Below are 25,423 nucleotides of genomic sequence, written 5' to 3'. Positions count from 1 at the left end.
CTTCTCCATCTGTTAGTTGAAGACTACTAGTAGAACACCCTACTTGAGCCTTATTTTCTCCAGGCTGAACAAATCAAGCTCCCTTAGGCTTCCTCTGTCACGTCATGTGCTCCAGACTCTTAACTGTCGTGGGCAGATCTCTGCTAAACTTGCTTGAGTTTTATCATTTCACTTTGCTTTATCAACCAAATCAGTTTCCACTCCAGCCAATTTAATTCTGTCCCTGCTTTGTACTTAATGCTCGATGTTTGTCTTTTAATGAAACCTAGCAGGAGGATTAAAAAACAGAATGATACAAAAAATTGGCCAGCTGATTGCAGGTGACAACCTACTCTTTTTGCCCCTTGAAAGGATATGAACTGATCTAGGAACTTTAGTGAGAATGAACCTCAGTGTTGTATTTTACCACCTATATTTTCTGTCCTCTATCCATGTAGTTGCCTCTATCTGTGCAGTATCCTCTTTCCAACTTCTACACCAAAGAAACCAACTGTGTAACTTCTGCTGCCTTACCTCAAAACTTCAGTAATGACTAGAACAGACATGTCTGGATTTATGGAAAATGCATTATGTAATATATGTTGAAACAGAAGGAGGGGAAAAAAAGGGAAGAGACAGGACTGTATTTGAAACAACATACTGCAGATTGAAGAAAATATCTTTGTTATCCTACAGTTTAAAGAATAAGGTTACATTTAGAGGAAAAGATATTTTCATGTTGACTTATTTAGCACAGAACTAATTATCTTTGCTGATTTAATGGATAAAATTAGTAGGTTTTTTGCTGGTTATGTGTTCACAGCTACAAAATGTTTTTGCCTAAATGTGTGCGAGCAAAAATCCAAGGCTACCACATTTTGACGCGAAAAAGAATAAGGTACAGGTTCCGCAAATTTATACAACAGTTTGGCCAATGCAAAGCTACTGCCAGAAACTTGAAACTTAAGTACCTTATAAATCTGGAAACCCTTCAGTCTGCCTTCTATTCAGAGGTTTTTGAAGTAAAAGAGCCTGGTGGAGATCCTTCTGGAGAGGAAAGTTTTGCAACCATTGTAATAACTGGAAATGGTGGAATTCAGTGCTCAAGAGGAAAACTTAAAGACTCTGAGACACTGGCAGAGCAGGTAATTTCTTTTATTATTTTAATAGTTGTGCAGTTCATCATGTAACAAAGTGATTAGCTTATGTTAGAAGTTCTGATTTACCATAGGTAAATTTTACTTCCCAGAAATGATAGAATTTCCATATGGCTGAGGCTCACAGAAATGCATTGACTTTAAACAGTGCAGGATTTTAAAATTAGCTTTTTATTGAAGTATTAGAAGAAAGTCAATACTTGAACATGTAATACTTCTGTGCTATACAAATGAAAAATTCAGTGTTGGACTTCCATTACTGTAAAAAAAAAATCAATGTGGAAAAGTAGTGACACTGCCCCCAGGTATAGATAAAATGCACAAATCCTCAAATTCTCTTTGAAAGCAGAGTGTTAAGGACTCCAAAACAAGGTAAGTTTCCCTATACCTCTTTTTTTGCTGCAGTTAGACTCCTACCAATTTCTGAGCTAGCAAATTTAAAGTTAACATTTCTGTGACTGCCGAGTTTGTATAGTCTTTATTTGGGAATTATATGCTAAATGGTTCCAATAAGTGCTAGTACTTACATGCTGTTGCATTTTTATTTATTGGTATTACTTCTTTTGTGTGTGATTTCCTAGTGTGACTATTTGTTTTGTCAGATTTACCAGAATCTGATACAAACTCATAGCAGTATACACTGAGAGTGTGGAATTTCCAAGAGTAAAATTAAAGGCAAAGTGGAGCACATGTCAGTTTTCCAAAATAATTGCATGCATTAGTTTGGTAGTTTTGGTGCTTAACAAGAAATCGTATTACATACCCAGGTTTTTAAGTGTGGTGTTCTTAGAATATTTGTAGATTGATATTAGGTCCTGTTACCTCATTCATAGTTGTTATGTATCAGCCCTCTGGCTTGCCTGTAAGTTCTAGTTGCTCTGGCAGGAGCTAACATAAATATCAGATTCAGATTTTGCAATTTCTAGTTTTAGGTGTACAAATTTAGTGCATATTATGCTGTTTGGGCCTGGCAACCACACCTTTTGTAAGAGTAGTGTTTAAACTGATCGTATTTCCTATAGAGACTGCTAAATTATTTGTTCATAAATGTTATCATCCCACTTACTGACAGAGACATGGTGTGGGCTGTGTGTATTTTCACTGGTAGAGAACCTGTTTATAAAATGGGTTATAAAAACTTAGTAAATGAATAAGACTGTAAATGTGATCATAACTCTTGTTTCAGCAGACTATACAGACTATACTGACTATTCTTAAGAATTAGGGTTTTTTGAAGGCAGGAATGACATATGTGGGATAGATTGTGAAGAAACTTGTTTTGCCAGTTCACATTCCCAACAACCAGATGAACAAATAGAGCTTCAGGGACTTCAGTGCATTTGAGTTGATTTATTCTAGCTGATACCCACTGAGTCTTATAGCCTTGATTATTATACCTGTTTATGTATTAGGATATGCTTGCATATAAGTGGGGTATTCAGGAGAAAAATTTTAGATAGATAAATCTACCTTTATTTAAGGCTGTTACTTAGCATCTGAAGTTCTACTGAAAACAAAACAAAGTATGATTTATATAGCATCATAATTTAGCTTGTGAAAGACTGAAGGAAGTGGTACAGAATATCATAGTATCAAAAATTACCTGAACTTGCTATCAAAGGAAAATGGGTCTTGTATTCCCATGTAATTAGGATTGGTGCTTCAAGTTACCTAGTCAGTGATGTTCATGGCTGATGGGAGAACCTTCTCTTAGACTCTTTGTTCATTCATACTACATCCATCTCTTTGGTAGCAGATTTTGCAGTTTGTATTGCTCTAAATGAAGCCATGACATTTTTGATTGTTAACAAGCTTTTTGAGCTTCTTTAATCAGGATGTTAATAATAAGTTCTCAAAAAAAAAAAAAAATTGCCCCCAAAAGATCAATCAAAAAGTTCCATTGTTAGCCTTCACAAAATACTATAGAGCAAAGAAGTATCTACAATAAAAAAAATCCATCCCGTATATGGATAATTCTGTTCATTGTTCCTGGATCTTTGTGCATTTTTTAATTGATGCTCCTAGTGATGGTCCCATAAACACAAAACTCCTTTCTTTCTTTGTAATGGCGTATTTAAGGTTTTATGATCCTCTTTGTTGCTAGCATACATGTTCAGAGTTGTAGGAATTCTGTTGCAAGTTAAGTGGGGGGGTTGTTGCTATTTATGTTATTACTGACATTATATAACCAATATTTATTGCAGGATTTACAAACATACTGTGATTTTCCTGATATCATTGATGTCAGCATTAAACAAGCAAGCCAGGAAGGCTCCAGTGAGAGAAGAATTGTCACTATTCACAAACAAGACAGCAAGAATCTGGTCTGTTTACTTTGCTTGCTGTTTTTCCAGATAGATGTTACTTTGAGCAGGCTGTGTGATTGCTGTGTTATTTATAGTGTTGTAGAACAAATTACAATGTAAATTAAGCATGAGATAAAACTAAATGCATTTCAGCAGTGTAAGTAGTATATCAGGACACCAAAGGTCTCTTGCATTCGAAGTTCTGTGCATGGACTGAAATAGAAAGAGGCATTTATAGCTGAGGGTAGTTTCTGATACACAGTTTGGTTCTTTTCTTTATTGGAGTCTTAGACCTGAGTATGTGGTTTTAGCTATCAAGCATACTGTTTCCATGCTGTCATTGTAAGCTGTCTGCCAGTGACCAACACAATGAAAAAAGCCTTCAAAGTGCTCTCTGAAGGAATGATGATACACAGAAAATGAGTATTGGGACAAAATCAATGTCAGTGATTTTACTGTTTAAAATTCTTGGAAGAAGGTCTTAAGAAAGTATTTTATACATTAATGTAAAAAGTTAAATTGTTTCTGTTTGAACTCCAGCATTACACTTGAGTCAGGCTTTCCTGTAGGTTTAACTGTCACATAGTTGTGTGGTGGGTTGACCCACCAAGCTGCTCTATCACTCCCCCTTCTTAGCTGGACAGGGGGAGAAAAATAGGACAAAAGACTCATGGGTTGAGATACTGACAGGGAGAGATCACTCACCAATTACCATCATGGGCAAAACAGACTCCACTTGGGGGAAACTCATTTAATCAAATCAGAATAGGGTAATGAGAATTAAAACAATCTTAAAAACACCTTCCCCCTACCCTTTCCTTCTTCCCAGGCTCAATTTTGCAGAGGGCTGCAGGGGAATCTCTGCTCTGGTGCCTGGAGCACCTCCTCCACCACCTTCTTCACTGACCTTGGTGTCTGCAGAGCTGTTTCTTGCACCTATTTTCATTGTTCTCCTCCAACTGCTATTGTGTAGCAGTTTTTAACTCTTCTTAAATACATTATCCCAGAGGTGCTACCACAGTGGCTGATGGGCTTGGCCTTGGCAGGTCCATCTTGGAGCTAGCTGGCATTGGCTGTATAGGACATGGGCGAAACTTCTGGCAGCTTCTCACAGAAGCCACCCCTGTTGCCTTCTCCTCCTTCCCCCCCACCCCAACTACCAAAACCTTGCCATGTGAACCCAATACAAGTTGTTTATTCCTCTATCTCTCTGACTGATCTGTGGGGCTTCAGCACTCCCCATCTCAGGCATTTGTCTGGAGAGCTTCCTTCTTTGTATGTGAGAAAGCTGTGTATAGCTTATGTACTTCTTTTCTGTAACAATAATTTATAAAAATTCCAAAAATATTTCAATAAGCATTGACTAGTTTTATTGTCTCTCTAATGGTGCTTTTTTAAAAAAAAGGCATGTGGTTTCTTTCATTTATAATTGAATTGTGATTTACATTCATTTCCTGCATTAATGGCACAGAATTAATGACCTGTTAAGAATTTGAAATTTTTTCAAGGCTTTTTATTGAAACGTAAAAGTAGCTGGAATATCTGTGATGCACGTCTATGATGCTGAGAGCATCACAATATTTCACACTGGTGGAGGAGGATTCCTTAAACTTGACCCATTAAAATTCTCTTTCAAAATTCTCAGTAGCAGTAGATAGGTACTTGACTGCATATGCTTCTGAGGGTAAAAGTGACTTTCTAAGAGCTTGTCTAAAAGAGCTACTGAAGAGTGAGGCAGAGTAGGAAAAAGTGCAGTAGCTGCTGTTTTGCATATGATTTGTGCATGGACACTTTGCACATCAGAACTAGTTGGTGTGTAAATTAGAACCTGTGATTTAGCTTAACCTGTTACACAGCTAGTAGAATTTGCTATAGAAGTGTAATTTACACAGTTTTAGGATACATGGATTGATTAAAATGGCTGGATTTCTAGGTCTGTTGTTTGTGTGGGTTTTCCGATCATGTTGAAACAACTGGAAAGGTAGTTGTTTCCAGGTCCTCTTTTAGTAAGGAGTTTGAAGTCTTCAAACAAATTCTTGACACATGATCAAAAGCATCAGCTTTTTTAAAGCTCTCTAGCAAAGAACTTGCCAAGGAACTGTGTTCAGTCACCAAGTGTGTCCCCAATGTCATGGGCAAACCTGTGCAGCACATACTAAAGCTTGTTGGGTTGAGCTATGCTACTGAATGAAATCTAGTGCGACTCTCTAGATAGTAGGGTAATGTTTCGCTGTTGAAGAAAAGACAGCCTTTAATGCTCTCATACAACTGTCAAAATATTAAGAAAATATAGATAATTAGATAAAAATGTGTGTATGCTTCCATCCATTGTGCCTCTCTTCACAGTAGTTAAAGGTCAGCTTCTATGTATGATCCAGCTCAGTATGCCAGTTTTTGTTGACTACCAGTAAAGTTTTCAGGCAGGTACTTTTCTAGAGATTTTTCTTCACTACTTGAAGGCAGCCCCATAAATCTTTTGATAAGCGAAGGCTTTGCTTTAGGAAAAAGTAGCACTGCGATGCCAGTGCAGTAGGCGTCTGCCATGCTGGGTTGTATCTAGCCAGTTTTTCCATTCCATATGTTCCCTATTGTCACCATTCCTCTGCTGTTTCATATATTTAGAGTAAGGGACTTTTTCTGGCAGATCATTTGGTTTGGGTTTAATTTTGAACGTTGAAGATTGCTAACAAGTTTTGGGTGACACCAGAAAGGTAGAACTGTAAAAACAGTAGTTAAAACCGCTATGGATATCTTTAATGTATGCATATATTTATATCTTTTGTACAATTACCATATCCAGGAATTTTATGTTGCCTATGAAAAATTGAAATTCTCTTTGTCTCTCTCCCCTCCTCCCTCTCCTCTGTTGTTCCCTGGCAATTTAACAGGAGGCTGAATTTCAGTCATTAAGAGAAGCACTCTCCTTTGTATCATTAATTGATGGATATTACAGATTAACTGCAGATGCCCACCATTATCTCTGTAAAGAAGTAGCACCACCATCGGTCCTTGAAAATATCCAAAGCAACTGCCATGGACCAATTTTGTAAGTAATTTTTTAGCAATACAACAAGGTGATACTAGTTTTGAATGATCAACTTTAATTGACTGTGAACCGTGGTGGACATCTTGAAACGTGTATTTATTACATTTATATAACATAAAAAGCTTTACATTTTTCCTCTTATTTTTCACTTTGCAAAATACAATGCCTTCTTGCCATATTATAAAAAATAAATGGAAATATTTTGGTTTTAATTATCTTCCTTTAGAATTCTTCTTTTCTTCAAGTGAGACAGGCAGCAAAGTCATGATGCTGATTTTACAGAATTGTGATTACTACCATGGCAGCAATGTACCAGCAACAACCAGTGTCATAGACAGAGGAGCTCATGTTTTCACTGCAGCCTCTCTCAGTTACATTATCTGAGTGCTGAGGGGAAAAAGAAAAATTCAGATAATGCTCTCTTCAATATTTAAGGAATGTTGTCTCCTTGTTTGCTCTCTGTGTTGTTTGGTTTTTTAGAGGAAGAATTTAGTACCTTAATTGAATTTTTAAAACTTTTTTTAATAGTTCATATAGTATTGTTTATTGTTTGCAGAAGCACACATGGGAGCTTAGAAATGTTTTGTTAGGCAGAATAAAATATGTATTTGCTTTAGCAACAGAAAGCTTGACAGCTGATCTATGCAAGAAATGTTGCATGACACCAGCACTATCTACTCAGCTAATACAGAATAGTTCTGTAAATTTCTCAAAGACAAAAAGAGGATAGGTTCTATAACCTTCAGAAGAGATGAAGCAGGAGAGGGATGGAGACCTGTACAGTTCTAATCACGTTTCTTGCACTGATGACTAATGCTGACCTTTATTTAGGGCTGTTTAGAAGGATGTGCAATCTAGACCTTCCCAAGCCATTCTTTTCCTCATTCTCTGAGATGGATAGAAATAATCAGTTAGCAAGGCTTGTTTAAGTGGAAATTGGTTCTTGTAGTAACAAATGATATTTTATTTCAACTCTTATTTCTTGTTAGCCCTTTCCCAAGTTAAATGCGCCTTTTTCACCCACACAAATATTTTGCTAATTTTAGCTTATTTATTAGGCAGTTTTATTAGAGCTTCTTCCGTAACAAATGCTGAAAGTAATCTCATAAGCTTAGGAGAATATACTACTTTAGGCTGTAGGATTTCTCATCAAATAAATAATTGTGCTGTTTCAGTATTAAGAATTTTTAATATACTGCACTCTACATAAGCAGCCACCCTGAATATTAGAAAAATAAAAGGACAAAAATATTAACTTAAAAGAAGCTGTAAAAAATTGAGAGTTTGAATTGTCATTTTATTAGATATCTGATAATAGTGCTCATTGGCCAATCTCTGATATTCCTGGATTTTGAAATGATCCGATATTAAACATTTTCTTTTTACTATAGCATGGACTTTGCCATCAGTAAACTGAAGAAAGCGGGTAATCAGACTGGTTTCTACGTTCTTCGTTGCAGTCCTAAGGAGTTTAAAAAATACTTCCTCACCTTTGCTATAGAGGTTTGTATTCTGCCTTAGATAGTACCTGTGTAATCTTCATTATGTTATAACTGTGAGCCTGGGGTGTGCAGTAGATGAGTCCAAAATTTCTCTTCAGAATGTTTGTCTGATGCGTATGTTCTATAGCTACTTCCGTCAGACTGGCCAACTTCCAGGGCTTAGTGAGAAACATCAAAATATTTATGTGGTAAAGAATTGCTAATGACACATACCGTATGCCCAGGAGAACAAGACAGGTGGAGGAAAGAGCGTGAGAGTTCTGGGGATGATGACATGGTTCTTGGGTCTGTAGTGAATGTTTGTTTGGATGGTGGAGTGGTTTGGGGTTTTTTGGTTTTGGTTTTTTTTTTTTTGTTGTTTAGTTGGATTTTTTCCTGGGAATTCTTCCCTCTGCCCCCAGTAGCCCCCACAGGCTTAGTTAGACTGATGTTGTGGTTTAACCCTGGCTGGCAACTCAGCACCACACAGCCGCTTGCTCACTCCACCCACAATGGGAAGGGGGAGAGAATCAGAGGAGTAGAAGTGAGAAAACTCGTGGGTTGAGATAAAGACAGTTTAATAGGGAAAGCAAAAGCCACACGCTCAAGCAAAGCAAAGCAATTCACCACTTCCCACGGGCAGGCAGATGCCCGGCCATCCCCAGGAAAGCAGGGCTGCATCACGCATAACAGTGACTTGGGAAGGCAAATGCCATCACTCCGAACATCCCCCTCTTCCTTCTTCTTCCCTCAGCTTATGTACTGAGCATGACGTCCTATGGTCTGGAATAGCCCTTTGGTCAGTTTGGGTCAGCTGTCCTGGCTGTGTCCCCTCCCAGCTTCTTGTGCAGCTGGCAGAGCTGAGAGCTGAGAAGTCCTTGGCCAGTCTAAGCACAACCCAGCAACAACCAAAACATCAGCGTGTTATCAACATTCTTCTAGTACTAAATCCAAACCACAGCACCATACCAGCTACTAGGAAGAAAATCAACTCTGTCCCAGCTGAAATCAGGACAACTGAGTTTACAGCCCTTGATGATCTCAGAGTGTCTCTCCTTCACAGGTTCTTCTGGGTTTTGGTCCTGTCCCGATCCCCAGTGCTGGGCCAGCCAGATTAATTGGCATCTGTTATGTCAACACAGATCTCCTGCTGGATATCTTGTGTTAGCTAGAGTGGGAGCTGCCATTGAAATGGCTGCAGTTCTCATGCAGCTCAAGAACCAGATGTACCTCTCCTTTGTGAGATTGCAGTTAGTGATAATACAGCACTTCAATATTGCTGTTAGGTAATCGCATCATCTTGTTCCAAGGATGGGCTTCTCTTTAATAAATTAACAGAGCTACCTTTGGGTTTTTAACTAGGGAAGGTAAAACATGGGTTTTCCTGCTGGTTTGCAGCAAGCTAGTGAGTTCACTAAATACTGTCAGAGATACGTACATCTCTGAGAATGACAAAATAATGTTAATGTGTGGATGGAGAAGTAAACAGCCGTTTTAAGATCAGTTTCACAAAAATTTTATGTCCAGTCAGTGAAGTGTGTTTGATAAGGAATTTTTTCGACCAAGAGATCAGTTCCTGAGCAAGCTTAGAGGGTCAAAGTCTGAGAGTCAAGCTTGTGAATTAAGCCTGCCATTAACTGACCTAGCCACTTTTTTTTTTTCTTCTTGTTCTGATTCTTTCTGGGCAAGCTGTTAAAAGGCTTTTGAGATTCAGAATTTGTTGGAACATTTTCTGCAGTGTTGACGTGAAGGACCATGAAAGCACTATTAAGAGCTGCTCTTGTTTAAAAACGTTTAATGGGATCTTTTCAAGACTCATTGTAAAAATAATTCAGTGCATATTGAAAATCTGTTCTAGGAACTAATTGCTTAGAACTGTACTGTAGACAACAGAAAAATAGAAATACAGCTGAGATCTCCAAGTGCTTGCCAAAAGAACATGGAGCATGAGCATTTGGGCTATTGCTTCCAACAAGTTTTGTTTTGATATTACCGCATATAAGGGTGAAAGAAGCTTTATTACTAGCTCTGAAGGCTTTTTTCCTAGGATCCATTATCTATTTTCGCAGTTCCATCTTTGCAGATTTTGTAACATTTGTTTTTCTTAGTATCAACATGCTAATTCCAGTGATGGGAGTAGAATCATGTTTTCTCAGAATCAATATTACACAGTGAGAACAAAATAACAAATCAGGGTAATATTTTGCTGAAGCATTCTTTCTTTAATTAGTAGAGTGCTACATTTTTAAATAAGTTTTTAAACACTAAATATTGATCAATTTTATTTTTAATGGAAAAAAATCTCTGCAGCGTGAGAATACCACTGATTATAAACACTGCTTAATTACAAAGAATGAAAATGGAGAATATAATCTTAGTGGAACCAAGAGAAGTTTTGGTAATCTTAAGGATCTGTTGACCTGTTACCAGACAGAAACTGTCCGTTCAGACAGCATAATTTTCCAGTTCATCAAATGCTGTCCTCCAAAACCAAAAGGTAAGAGATTATTTCTGAGCAGAAGGATTTCCAACTTTATGTTAAAGATTTAAAAATAAGTTAACGTTAAATGACTCTCAAGAGGGTAGATATATATGGTTGGGGGGGTGTTAAATTTCACTGACCTATTTGTTCATCTTCTTAGTCATAGCTTTCAGTCAAATTGTCAAATTTTACTTGGTTATAAGATGGTCTTACAGAGAGAATCATGGTAGCCAGTTTCATGATTAGAAGGCAAACTGGTTTCTTAATTGCAGTGGATTGTAAGCAGCAGCATGTCTTGAGAAGGAAAGAGATACTAAATTTATCATTTCTTACTGAGGATAGCTCCATAAGCAAAGGAACCAACAATGCCAGTGAATTCCTTGCGTTATTTGTTGACATCTTAGCTGAGTTATGCCAAGCCTGCAGTGCTATTTCAACTTCAACACTGAAAAATATACACAGAATAGAGCTTCTGCGTGAGGAGTAGATTTTTCTTGAATTTACGTTACAGGTTTTTGCCTAGCTTTGATTTTCTATCTTTCTCCTTTATGAATTCTGATAAAGTCTGCTCTTTTTGCTTATTATAAGTAGTACTACTACTTACAGTTAATATTAGTTAGTATTTGTCTCTATTCAAGCCCCTATTTAAACAAAAACTTGAGAGAACAGTCTATTTGATAACACTTTTACCTCTCTCAAATTTGATTGAAATTAGCCAATGGATTCAAAAGCTTAGAAAAGATTTGACAAGTAAATACATATGCCCATTACAGAATAGTTTTGTAACCTTATTTCCATCTAATTAAAAAAAAATATATATGCATCAGAATTATAAATCATTGAATTAATATAATTGCATATGCATATACACGTATACCCACAAATATGTGCCTATTGGCTTTAGTTTTATTAACAGACCTGCTCTACTTTGTGGAGAGCCTTTTTTCAAAAGAATTTCAAGAACAATTACTCTGATAAACATAAGGCAGTGAGGATCACTAAAGTGCCGCCAAGGCAAAAGTATATGAAAGCTTTAAAGAGGCGTTAGGAGGATATGCACGTTTTTAACAGAATTACTTCATAATATAAAAGAAGAAGGTGACTTACATCCCCTTTTTCTGTCCATGATTATTACTACAAATACAGCAGAAGTTAAAATGTGAAAGGAGGCAGGAATGTTCCAGAATGTTTTCAAAAGTAGGAGTACTTAAGAAACATAAAATACCTGAGTGAACCTAAATGTCTTTGCTGATCAGAAAAAATCAGACTTTGCATTTGTTTAATGAAATACTGTGTGGCTTTTTGAATAAACTGATCTCAATGTGGTGTCTTCTTTTTGTTGGATTAACAGCTTCTCATTAATAATCCTTCTGAGTAATATTGGCTTAGTTTCATAGTTTACAAATTTACTTTGTTTTTCTTCTCCCAGATAAATCAAATCTCCTAGTCTTCAGAAGCAATAGTGTTTCTGATGTACCTTCATCACCTACGTTACAGAGGCACAATAATGTCAACCAGATGGTCTTTCACAAAATCCGGAATGAGGACTTGATATTCGTAAGTCCATTAGTCGCTTCTTCCACTGCAGATGGTTAGTTTAATTAAGTATGAAAAAACTCATTATATGTTTACAAGAGCCTTATTTGAGCTAGGAGATTTTGCTGTATTCTTTCCTTAGACTTTTGAGATAAAATATTTTTTTTCTTAATTTTCCATTAATACAAATAGTTGTGTTGGTTTTGTTTTTTTTTTTTTTTAAATAAGTGTCCTTTTGACAGCAATAGCAGTTGTGGTTTTTTTTATTTCTATAGATGTCTAAATACATCTTAATAACAGTAATTCCTTCCTGTCTGGTTCTTCCAGCAAGTTAATTTCTGAGATCCTTAGGGAGTCAATAAAAAATAAGCAAATGTTTAAGCTGTTTCTGATATAGTTGCTTGCTTGTCCCCTCCGTCTGACTCCAGAGGGTGTGCTAGTCATAAAGATTTGCATATGCATACTTAGGGTGGTTGTCTAAGAGATCTTTTGCAAAACAGGCAGAGATTTCTGACTTTTTCCCATCTGTTCCATTCCTGCCTTTTAGGAGGAGAGTCTTGGACAGGGCACGTTTACCAAGATTTTCAAAGGTGTAAGGACAGAAGTGGGAGACTATGGCCAGCTCCATCAAACTGAAGTTCTTTTAAAGGTGCTGGATAAAGTGCACAGAAACTACTCTGAGGTTGGTTTGATTGTGGACTGCTATATAATGTTTGTCCATGCCCTATTGAACATTAAATTTCTTACAGTAAGTGAGTATTTATTATATGGTAGAGGGTTGTATGTTGAACCAAGCTCATTGTTGGCCTTGTGACACTGGGAGGATGGATTTGAGATTGGCTTTGGGAAGTACACCTATGTACTTTATTTCCCCTCTCCCCACCATCCATCAGAGAATTCAGAGGTACCCACTGAGGGGCAGAGAACAGTTTCTTTGTGTGATCCACGTACCGCAAGAGAGGTGATATGGCCACAGAATTAACCTTTACTGGTAAATTCGTTATGTACAGATGAGGGACCAATACTTATGGAAAATTAATTTCTTTTGGTAGACTATCTTCAGTGTTTTGGAGTCATACTTATTCTCCAGTAAAATCAACGTTTCACATCAAGTCATAAAAAATCAGAAGTATTTATGTAGGAGAAACACTTGCCATATGTAGAATCATCTGTATTCACTTAGACTTTTCACTGTTTGAGTGAAGCTGTGAGCAAATCTGAAATGCCTTTCTGCAAAAACTAATACACTGGTAATGTAATTGAGCCCAAGATTGTGTATGTGAGAATTTAATTTTAAAGACTTCATCAAGATGTGATAGTGCTTAATATATTACTGTAACTTTATATGGATGATTATTGCTTATTTTGACGATGTAAGAGAACCAGTCCATTGTTTACTGAACTTTTCAATTACTTAAGACAAATCTTTACAAAAATGCAAGCAAAAAGGAAAAGGCGTTTCGGATAGCTAATATTCACAAGCAATGTAGTCATACATTTTGGACAATTGAAAACAGTAAAGGAACAACCCATATTTTAATTTTAATAAGATGGGTGATATACTTACATTCTAAAGTTAAGTGAAAATCAATTGTTAAAAGGACTTAGATTACAGAAGCACAAATAGAGTCACCTAAAGGAAAATGTGCTAATTTTGACCTTGTTTTGTTGGGTGAACCATCAGTACACAAGCAAGTGTAGTTGGAGATGCCACTGAAGAGAATAAAAAAAATTACTAAAGAAATAAAAGCACCTGAAACCTCCCTGACAATGCTAGGTAAGGTCTTGCAGTAGTGGATGAGTGATATAATACTACTTGCATTTTAACTTAATAATGTACTATGAAGAAATAAGTTGGAAACTGAATAGTGCATTATGAAAGAATGAATTGGAAGGTGAATAGTGCATCATGAATTTGTCTCCTGTTTAGTTTACTTAGCTAACTGACATGGAAGAAAAGATTCTTTTTAAAATGTGGAGATACACCTGCCTGCAGAAAGAGATTGCTAATCTCTCTGGAATGTGGATTATCAGTTATTAAAAAAATGTTACACAGGGTCTTTGCAATGAGATAGAAGTTGAAATGTTTTTAAAAATGCACATGGTTTTAATAAATTATTAGAAATCATGTAATGTTTTGGGGGTTTGTTTTCACTGGTATTTATTCTCTCTCGATCTGTCTCTCTCCCCCCTTCCTCAAAGTCCTTCTTTGAGGCAGCAAGTATGATGAGCCAGCTTTCTTACAAACATTTGGTGTTAAATTACGGAGTCTGCGTATGTGGAGAGGAGAGTAAGTAGAAATTAATGACCTTTTTTTTACTAATTTTATGCAGGTGTCATTAGAGTGCTATTGTTTCTGGATAAAGCAGGGGAAAGAAACAAAACAAAACGACCTCTCACACTAGCTGGACACCCAATACATGTTCACATTGCAGTAGTATTCGTGGTGGTGTCTGAGAACTCGTTAATATGGTGATAACAAAGAAAATGGCAAAAATTGTGTAAATACAGTTATTGTGACTAGTAACCTCTGTAAATGACTCAGTAACATCTGTTCTATATCAAAATCTCACTTCTGAAAAGTTTTGATGAGCTTCTGAAATGACCTTTTGAAATGCCAGAAAAATTGCACCCCTACAATGTATCAACTGTGGGTAGCTAGAAAGGGAAGTGCTTGGCTACCCAAGAAAATCTTCGTTTACTGTGATTGGAGACACAGAAACTGCTGCCCTTTCCCACCCACGTGCTGACTTTGCGATCACAAATACAGCTTTGGGAAGTTTGGTTTAGAGATCCCATTCTGAAAACATGAGGTTCCATTATTTCAACAAAAGCACTACAAAATGTTAAAGAAAGTAAAATCTTTGCATGGTCTACAGAAGTAGAATGTGGTTTCAGTTTAGCTTACTGCATTGTGACTGTTTACTAATAAGGCTTTTTAAGAACACCTGAAAGACATTTAGAACATCTTCTAATGAAATCTTAATTTTGGATGGTTGTCATATGCTTACATGTGCCATGTTTGAATATATGCTGCTCGGTCTTCCTGTGGCAGTTTCTCCTCTTTCATTCAGTCTTTGGGCAGAAATGTCAGTTTGCCCTAAGACCATTTTTTTTTTCCGGTGATTAGAAATTTGTAACAAAAGGAAGCATTTTATATTACCTGTATAAGCATATTATGTATGCCTGCATTAAGAGAGGTGGAATTTTCAAAAGGGAGGGTGGATTCTGTGTTAGGAGTTGCTTCTTTTAGGAGGCTGGAAAAGGCACAGCACCATGTTTGCCCAAGAACTTGTTGCACCAGTTTCTTTGCAAAAACGCCCATGAGTGGTTTTTCTAGTTTATTCATTGTACCATGCATGAGGACTGTATACAAAATTTTGGGTAGATCGAGTGTATAATTTTAAAAAATACCTAAAGATGTGTATGGTTACTCATTTCTCCTTTAGATCACAGTTGCACTCTATAGACAGTTTGATTTCTGAAGGCAAGAGACTTATTACAGTTTAGTAAGAGGCAGTTACTAAGAAACATGGAGAGGCTGGTTTGTTTTTTTTCTGTGGGTTACATACTTGATGTACAGATTTGATGAAAATTCCTTAACATAACTGTAAAGTTTGCTGTCTATAAAATGAATTTGTTATAAAAATCAGTTTATTTGTTAATACCAGTAGTTTACACTGTCTTTAGAGTCTAAATGAGAAGCACTGCAATGTGAGCATCTTGCAGCTGAAGGGAAGAGTTTAGTCATGCAGTTTGAAATCATTGTACTGAAACTGGTGAAGACTGCAATACTGTGAAATGGATCTTGTTTCTTGGGTTATTCCCTGGATGACTGCACGGAGGCATATCTCATAAATTTTTTTTTTTAGTGCGAATAATAGTCTGTTTTCAAGAAGACCATCTTTTGTCAGTGAAACATCGTATTTTTCACAAAGAACATAGATTGTAAACAAGTACGAAGTGAATGACTTGTATGTTATTCGACTCAGCACATTGATATTGCTGTACACTACTATGCTTTACCAGAAGTTATTTATTGTGCCTTTCAAGGGAGGGTAGAAGGTTGCTCACTGGGTTTGCTAAGGTGGAAACCTATTCTGTAAAAATCCTATTAAATCTAGTAATTTTGCATTTAAGAAGAAATTAGGCAAACTTCTACACCCTGAAGAAGTATAAAGAACACAGAATATTTGTGGCAATACTGAGATGTCATGGGTAGTACTAGAGTAATGACTCTGTCCTGGAATTCCATTGCTTGTAGTTGGTTTTAATTGTTACTCTTCTTTACTATTTTAAATCAGACATCCTTGTACAAGAATATGTAAAATTTGGATCCTTGGACACATATTTGAAAAAGAACAAAAATGTTATCAATATCTTGTGGAAGCTGGAAGTAGCCAAACAGTTGGCATTAGCCATGCATTTTCTGGTAAGTAGTTTATTCTTCAGTTTTGTTAATGGCTGAATTCAAGTGTTGCAGGCTAATACTGAAATGGCTGAGCTGTTACCCTACTTCTGGAAACTCTGGAGGGTATTTGAAAATAGGCTGGGCATACACCAGATTACCAGATAGTTAGTGGATAGCAAAGGACAGACCTCTGTGTCTGCACAAAGTGTAATTGATTTTCCCATTCTCTTTTAATGCTTAATGTTCTAGCATGAAATAAAAACACATATCCACTATAAAATTCCGACCCCCTCCCCCACCCCGAATAATTCCTTTCCTGTTTTTTCCCGCCTCGGATCATGATGCTGAGCATGAGCTATTTCTTGGTAGTGTTAGTAGTTAACCACTGGAAGGGGAAAACATTATACTGTTCAAACTGCTAGTACATTCTCATTGTGTATTAGGTCCCAATGTTACGGTCTGTTTAATTCAACATTAAGACCATTATTGGAGACAGGATATGCAACTAGATGAATCTTCCCTTCAACAGAATTTAAATGTTCTCATATTAATTTTAAACATACCACACTGATCAGTATCATTCTGAGTTAACGTATGTCAAATAGTTTTAAACTCAAAACTTTAGGTAGATAATTAAAATAAATGAAAATTGGCTAGAAATCGCAACTCTGAGAGCAACTGATGAAATGTCTGTGATTTGATCAGCTTAATCTATGATTGTTATTCCCTTTGATGTTTTCCTCATGCTGTAAAGTACTGTTTTTTAAATACCTCTTCAACTGTGAGATTTTTGCCAGTATGTAAAAGATGCTTTTCTGTTCATAGGAGGATAAAGGCCTTGTTCATGGGAATGTCTGTGCAAAAAATATCTTGCTTATCAGAGAGGAAGACAGGAAGTCTGGAAACCTTCCGTTTATAAAACTAAGTGATCCTGGCATCAGTATTACAGTTTTGCCAAGAGACAGTGAGTTCTTGTATCAGCTTTCTGCTTTAATGTTTCTGACTTGAAAAATGAGGTGGGTGGGGTTTTTTTGTTTTTCTGACCACCATCTAAGGTACTTCTGTTATAGTAAGTTCCTTCATCCGTCACTTTAAAATAATATCTGCAGTCCTAGTCAGCAGTTTTGAGTGTATCTTCTTTATCAGCAAATAGCTACAGGAAATAAAGCCACCATTCTCCATTGTGTGAGGGTTTTTTTCCTGCTGTTCTCATTTTCAACTTTTTTTCCACTGGTAGTACTATTAGTATGCTGTAATGTACCATGAGTTAAGTCTGTTGCATCTGCAGGTAGCTGCTGGACTTAGTATCCTTTATTGATCAAGATTAAATTGTTGTATTTTATAGCTTGGAGAAGCTTTCAGAGCTGAAAGTAAACGCACTTTTGAAAATGCTGCCTGGCAGTTAAAAATCATCTTCAGTGCATTTCTTCCTGAAAGCCTGAAGCCTCTTGATCATGCTAAAAATACTGCATTGCCATCTGCCATTGAGGCTGTTGTAATGTTTTATAAACTACAAAATTAATTAAATGAAAAGAAATGAAAATGTGTGCAAGGTTGTTAAGCTAACAAAACTGAAGTAACCTTACTATTCTTTATCTACTCTTTTTAATAATTTTGGAAAAATTAACACACTTTATACGTGCTAATTTTTTATGTGCCAAAAGAAATAACATGTCTAAGAGACTATAAGCAATGCAGTGTCATTATTTTCCAATAAACTGTTTAAACTCTCGCTTTTTAAATGAGAAGCCTACATTAATCTTAAAAGATCTCATTTTAAGGAGCTCTCAATCTACATCAATACAATACGATCTTTTAACTTGCTACTACAATCAGTATCAAAAATTTAAAAATCAAATAGTAAGAAATTCCCTGCTGTGGTGCATTTTGCTGTGCCATAATGGGCCAACCACTAGCAAAGTACTTCTTACTCTTTGGCAGCTAGTTCCTTTGTGGTCGCTACTAAATCTTGGTAACGTTGTGGGAAATACAGAAGTCAGAGCAAGAAATATAATGTAGAAATGATGTTAAGGCAGTTTTATAACATTAGGCCTATTTTACAGTAAAACTAATGATCCTCCACTCTGATTCATCAACATTATTTTTCTACATGTTCTGTAGCTTTTTTTAGGCAGGAACAAAAACTTGGAAAGGTATTAAAAACACATTACAGAATGAAATACCTATGTATACTAAAGTAGTTTTTACTGAATCAAATATGTTGTAGAATTTCTGGCCTTATTACTCATCTTAACATGACGTTTCCTTTGTGTGATTGCACAGTTCTTCTTGAGAGAATACCATGGGTTCCACCTGAATGTATTGAGAATCCCAAACAATTAAGCCTGGCCACAGACAAATGGAGTTTTGGTACTACTTTGTGGGAAATCTGCAGTGGAGGAGACAAACCTCTGAGTGCACTGGATTCTTCAAGAGTAAGTATTACTGGATCTGCCTGCAGTCATAACAGTTCTTTGGACACTTCTAATGTAAAACATCTGCTGTTCTAACTATATCAGCATGTAAATTGGTGTGGCCACTGCAGGAAAAGGACACTTATTGGTAGATAATGAGGAGAAGTGATGATTTGAGGTTTGTATTTATGTTTGTTTTGATTGTTTATTGTGTTAAGTACAACGTTGCCAGTATTTTCTTGTTCATGTTTCTGTTGCTTTGTTACAACAGTATATCACTTTATACAAAAAGTATTCCTAATAATGTACATTGATTTTTAATTGGCATTATTCTACTAATTGAACATGTTAAATACTGTAAGACTTTGTGTGTTGCAGACAGGTTTTTAGCTAAACCAGAAATGTTAACTTTGTCTGAACTAGGGGCAACGCATTTCATAAAAATATTATTTCTTATATGTTTGCTTCCTTAGTTGGAAGCAAGAAGATTATTTCCTTTACTATGCTGCAAGAACATTTGTAGTGTTATTTTTTTATACATGGACCATTACCTTCTCACAAAGACTGATCTGAGTTCTCAGGTGTTGTAGTCATCTCTTAAAATAAGCTCCAAGGTCTACCTAGACCTAGCTTATAGATATCTAGGTATTTCAGAAGTTACTCTCCTATCCTGTACATTCTTTCATAATACTCGTGAAGTTTTTTTTTACCACTGGAGGAGCTCAGCCAGCTCAAAGGTGGGTAGAATTTTCTGCTGGACCCATCCAATTAAGTTTTATGAAATTAGCGATAAAGGAGACACCCTCCTTCTCATTATTTTTCTTTATTTTCTTAACTTCCACCAGTAACCGACTGGGAACTTCTGAACTGATTACTCTATAAATTATGCCACTCTTGCTACATTGTCAGCCTTGGCTTTTGACATAGATTGGTCAGATATCTGTTTGATGAGATAACAAGTCTAGATCGAGAGCTGTATTTTTTGGCTGCTCTGGTGAGAATGTTAAGGCTTCTGCAACTCTTCATGGTTGTATATTAAAATGGCTTTTACCTATTTAATTCCAGAAACTACAGTTTTATGAAGATAGGCACCAGCTTCCTGCCCCCAACTGGACAGAACTAGCAAACCTTATAAACAACTGTATGGATTATGAGCCAGATTTCAGGCCTTCATTTAGAGCAATTATACGTGACTTGAATAGTTTGTTCACTCCAGGTGAGTCTGTGATACAAGAAGAATGCACTAGGCAAAAAGAACCGTGATTCCTATTGGTTCATTTTCATATGGCACCTTCCTTTTTGGTATATTAACCCACAACCACTCTCCAAAGCAGCCCTGGAAATCTTAAGTTCGTAAGGACACTGTGTTAGTGCTTTTTAGTTTGTTCTGAACCAAAACATGTTAAACGTTAGCTTCATCATTAAAAGCAGTTTTCTGGTTTGATTCATGTCTATCCAAAACATTCTAGTCTCTTAAACAAGTATGTTAGCTTTGTGTGTGTCTTTTCTCTCAATAAAATAAATAGGTATCTATCTTTTTTCCAAGTGGAAGACTCATGTTATCACCAGCCTTTGTGAAGTTTACATTTCTTCTCTCTACAGTAGTGTTGTTGTTGCACAACAGCTGCTAAATTTGAAGTACAATAGTCCTGCAGAAAAGAAAATTGACAAATTAAAGCAAGACTTCTGTGAGTCAAGGCAAATCATTTGGCTGTTTTGTAATACATCTTTGTCTTTGACCGCAATTTACTATATAAAAATTAAGGTGGTTGTTAATCTTCTACTGAGCTTGGGGTATGCCAAGCGAAGGTAGAACATGACATGATTGTAATAAGTTTCTTCATTCTCCTATTCACTTCTCTGTGCCTCCTGTTTTATTTCTCTTTTTGCTTCGTCCTCCTACACCCCAGATTACGAGCTATTGACAGAAAGCGATATGTTGCCAAATATGAGAATTGGAGCACTTGGATTTTCTGGCGCTTTTGAAGATCGGGACCCAACACAGTTTGAAGAAAGACACCTTAAGTTTTTACAGCAACTTGGCAAGGTAGGATGTGTCAAAATTCTACAATTGCCTAGGAAAGAACTATCTCTTTCAGTTATTTTTCTAATGACCCCATATACATTATTTACATTGAAACTTCTGTCACAGAAATTAGTAATTTCAGTCATACCTGACCACAGCAGTTCTTTTTAGATCTTATTTCAGTTTCACTATATTGTTAGATAGAAGAAAGATACCTGACCTCTACAATTAATCCAGTCACACTGAAAAGCTAAAATCTTTTTCAGTAATTCAGAACTGCACCTGATATAATCTTTTTTTTTTTTTTTTTGATTCTAATTGGTAGCAGTCTTGTGTAGAACTAGTGGGGTTGGGTTTTTTATGCATGCATATTCTGAGTAGTCTGAATATGCAGTCCTTAAATTCAGTAATGCCTTTGAGATATATGTAGGCCTTGAATTCCTTAGGCTTTGGAAATCAGCATTTGGTTAGTAATTTTGCAAGTCATTGCAGCCTGGCTGTGTGAAAGCATGCATAGACAGATGACCAAATGCAGCTGGCAGATCTTTGCCAAGTACCATTTTTCCAGAATGGTTCCTTGCTGTTTTCTGGTTTTTATTGACATGATAGCTGTATATTGCTTTGACTCCAAATACTAGTGAAAGCAAACCTGAAAGCAAAGTAGCAGAACTGCTTCTATTTGCAAATGGTTGGTTGTTGACTGTAAATGGTAGTGTAGCATAGCATAGGGAGAGGAATAGAGTAGTAGGTGATGACTGCCTAAATGAAGATCAAGAAACCATAAACAGAGAAAGGGAAGAAGGTAGAACATTAAAACAAATGGGGGAAGAACCACCAAGAAACAGAGGAGAATTAAGGGCCAAGAGGATCCTACATGAAGGAGGCTTGGAAATGCAGGAAAACGAGTATGCCACTGACAGTTTGGAAATGCACATGGAAATTTGTGAAGAAGGGGGAGAAAATGAATGGACATCACCCCCTCTCCTTGACCTTATTTCTTCCCATGCTGTTTGCTTCCTTTCATGGAACATGTTTCTTATTCTTATAGTAACCTGTGATCCTGCACTCTTTTTCTCTCAGGGAGGTTTTGTGGCATTTCACTTAATTAATTGTGGTAACTTAAATGCTAATACAGTGAGCACTGAGGCAGTATGAACAACCTCTAAGAAAGAGATAATAATGTGGACTTGCTTTTAATTCACGTATTTCCATTTGTGATCTAGGGAAATTTTGGCAGTGTTGAGATGTGCCGGTATGACCCACTGCAGGATAACACTGGAGAGGTGGTGGCTGTGAAGAAGCTGCAACACAGCACAGAGGAGCACCTTCGGGACTTTGAAAGAGAAATTGAAATACTTAAATCTCTGCAGCATGATAACATTGTTAAATACAAAGGAGTATGCTACAGTGCAGGTATGTGCTATATTGAATACACCTTCAGGTGTACACCTAAGTATGCACACTGAGAAGTTCAGAGAGGTGTGTGACTGTCAAAGTCACTGACCTGCCCTAAGTTTACCAGGATTTGGACAGTACAAATCAAAGGAAATAGTGTCTGTCATATACTACTTCTCAATGCAAGGTGGGCATTATGTTCAGACAGCTCATCGCATAATCTGATTGATTTAGAGAAAGTACTATTTTGACTAGTTACCCAGTTTCTTTATTTTAAAGCATAGAAGTCTTACTAGAATAGAATTTGGGCTTAAGTGGGAAAATGCAACCATTTTGTAACTGTTGGGTTTTGCTAAGTGTAATGTCCCAGAGTGGACATTACCAATTCTTGTACAGCCTATAGAGTAAAACACTAGACAGGAAAAAGTTTTAGAAACAAGTGTGTTTGAGTGAATTGTTGATACTGTTGAAGTTGATGAATGAAAATGTGGGTTCTGCTCAGGATCTTGCTGTAAAAAGTCTGATTTTGAACCCAATATTTTTCTAAATTTTTAAAGATGGTAAAATTGCTGACCAGTTGATGTCAGTTGCCATTCTGAGTTTCTTCTCAGCAATGAGGAGGAATTATATAAACACAGGTACACATGTGGCACTTTTGCTTTGCTTTAGCAATAGTAGCTAAGGCTTCAATGAGGTAATCTTGATTAGTGATGCTTTGTATATCAAGCATATCCACATTATTGTTGTGTTTAAATAAGTGGCATTTTCTGAACAAATGCAGTTAACTAATACATAAAAAATTGCATAGTGTTGTGCATGTAGTACAATTAGGGTTTTTATATTAAGACTATCTTCTATTACTTTCATTCACAGACATTTGTAATTATTTATATTTCAAAACTTATTGGAAAATGACAGAAAAACTAAGTGTATTTTTTGTTGTTGTTGTAAAAGGTCGTAGGAATCTAAGATTAATTATGGAATACTTACCATATGGAAGTTTACGAGATTATCTGCAGAAACACAAGGAGAGGCTGGACCACAAGAAGCTTCTGCTGTATGCATCTCAGATATGCAAGGTGGGAAACTTCAGATGCTTGATATTTTTCAACAAATTTTTGTCTCTTTGATCTTGTGTCATTTGTGTCAAAACAACCATCATTGCTTGTTTTGGTGTATCTTTTGTAATACTGTTGGGCTGCTAGCACCCCATAACCCTAAAAAAAGTAGCAATGCATATTCATGTACTCAAGAACCACACAAACTTCTGAGTATCTGAACACTGCTGAGACTGACCTATCTGCTGACTGATGCAGAATATAATAAATTTATTTTTGTTTATTTTATAGTTTGCTTAGCTTACATTTTGTTCAGAAGAATTAAAACCTCTCTTCTCCCTAGTAAGAGCTGAAATAAAATTTTGCAGGACTTAATGTACTCACCCAGGCAAACTGTTCATGGCATACTATAACTGATTTTTCATAACCTGGACATTCAGCTATAAAAACAGAAAGAGCAAAGATACATGATTTCTGTATGAAAAACTAGAGGCCATAGATGTGCACAAAGCTGTAATAAATTATTTGCTAGTCTCAATGGTTGGTACTGAACATAGTGCATGTGTCTTGCTTTGCACTGTTGTTGCTCTATGACCTGCAAAGCAGAGTTTATATTGAACACTTTAAGATTTCACTCTACTCTGCAGCATTCTGTTACTTCAAACCAACTTAATTAAAAATGTAGTGCATACTTAATATTACGAAAATGGAATCTGAAGGATTTTTCTTCTTCTAGGTGATCACATTTACCCCTTTAGGTGTTTTGTTTCTCTTGCTTTTTCAGCATCTCACATTTCTTTTCTGCTATGAATTTCTGTCACTCTCCTATTTTGGACTTTTTCTCCCTCTGCCTTGCTGCTCTTCCCTCAATTGTATGAGAAATGAAGTCGTGCCCACACCTGAGGGTTAAGATTGGGTGTGTTTGCTTGCTTGCTGTGTTTTGGTTTCTTGCTACTATACTGGGACAGGGTTCCTGACTTAAAGGTGATATTGTTTTGTGCATATCTCATACTTTGAAAAGCAGCATTTTCAGAGATGGCATTTGCTAGTGGTGATGTTTCTGCAGATACAAAATAGTGCAGCTGTCATCTGGTGCAGCTTGTGCCATCAGTACAGCTTGTCTGGTGGCAAGCAAAAGGGCTCTATATTCAACTTTAAAGAGTCATGACAATAGAAGGGCAAATAAGGAAGTTAACTTTTGTGCATATGATTTTTGGGACGTTCTTTTTTGCTCTTTTGGCCCTGCATTTTGTTAATGCTGGTTGTTAGAAGAGAATAAGAATCAATTTTTTTGTTCATCTCTTAATGCTTAAAGTGTTTCAGGTGTCCTTTCTGGAGAACCCGACTTTAATGCTAAAACCATTTGAAATCACATAATTAAACTCAACACCATTGTTAGAGTAGTACCACAGGATTATGATATCCACTTAGAATTTGTGTGATTTCAATTAAGTATCTCTCTCAGAGTAGGTATTTTCCAGGCTAAGAGGAAAAACTACTACCATCAGAGAAACTTCAGGACTGTTTTCAGTGGAGTATGTAGTAGTAATAAAAAGTTGCAGCATTTATATAAGGCAGTGTGTATCGGGAACCCAGATGTCTAACTGTGAAAAACCTAGGTCTAGAGTATTTTTCAAGATAGCAGTGGATAAGCATGTGATGAAGAAAAGGGCGGTTTTGAAGGGGTTTGGAATGGGATGCGTGAAAACAGCGATGCCACCCAGTGGTGCTAGGAGGTAACGAGAGGAGGGTTAGACTTCGGAGTCAAACTATTTCTGAGGTTTCTCGCTTTAAAAAATGAGAGAGAAAGAAAAATCTTTTGGCATTAATAGTATAACGTTGATGCTCAAAACTTTTGAGTTCAGTGATGCTCTTAGCATAATTCATTGCTTTTCAGTTGTGTTGAAGGAGTGAGGTGCTTTTTTATGAAACTGAAACTGACAGCTTGCTTTGTGTTTCCTTTCACCTGTGTTATCCTTTCACGGGTATCTCTTGACATTGTACAGTGTTGACTTCTGTCCACCATTTATTACTGTGTAAGCAAGATACTTTTTTAGTAATGCCATTACGCACACAGGCTTCTTCCATGTTTCATTGTTAGCAAAAAGAATTATGTGTATTGGTAAGAAGGG

General features: G+C 36.5%; 1 protein-coding gene across 9 annotated transcripts in view; it reads left to right on the top strand.

Annotated features, from left to right (window-relative positions):
• JAK2 (Janus kinase 2) overlaps positions 1 to 25,423 on the top strand; it is a 91,912-nt gene that overhangs the window by 58,477 nt on the left and 8,012 nt on the right. For all 9 annotated transcript variants that reach the window (XM_035888750.1, XM_035888752.1, XM_035888749.1 and 6 more), the window contains 15 exons: positions 803 to 1,124; positions 3,341 to 3,460; positions 6,331 to 6,488; positions 7,880 to 7,991; positions 10,280 to 10,466; positions 11,881 to 12,008; positions 12,535 to 12,669; positions 14,190 to 14,277; positions 16,292 to 16,419; positions 17,224 to 17,362; positions 18,682 to 18,833; positions 19,878 to 20,028; positions 20,723 to 20,859; positions 22,062 to 22,251; positions 23,188 to 23,312. In XM_035888750.1, coding sequence (XP_035744643.1) covers positions 803 to 1,124; positions 3,341 to 3,460; positions 6,331 to 6,488; positions 7,880 to 7,991; positions 10,280 to 10,466; positions 11,881 to 12,008; positions 12,535 to 12,669; positions 14,190 to 14,277; positions 16,292 to 16,419; positions 17,224 to 17,362; positions 18,682 to 18,833; positions 19,878 to 20,028; positions 20,723 to 20,859; positions 22,062 to 22,251; positions 23,188 to 23,312 — 2,272 coding nt within the window. The remainder of the gene's footprint in view (positions 1 to 802; positions 1,125 to 3,340; positions 3,461 to 6,330; positions 6,489 to 7,879; positions 7,992 to 10,279; positions 10,467 to 11,880; positions 12,009 to 12,534; positions 12,670 to 14,189; positions 14,278 to 16,291; positions 16,420 to 17,223; positions 17,363 to 18,681; positions 18,834 to 19,877; positions 20,029 to 20,722; positions 20,860 to 22,061; positions 22,252 to 23,187; positions 23,313 to 25,423) is intronic.

The sequence above is a fragment of the Egretta garzetta genome, unplaced genomic scaffold (genome assembly GCF_000687185.1).
Source record: "Egretta garzetta isolate BGI_Z169 unplaced genomic scaffold, ASM68718v1 scaffold831, whole genome shotgun sequence".
NCBI lineage: Eukaryota > Metazoa > Chordata > Aves > Pelecaniformes > Ardeidae > Egretta > Egretta garzetta.
Note: the sequence above shows the minus strand (reverse complement) of the source record. Positions and strands in the feature narration are given on the sequence as shown.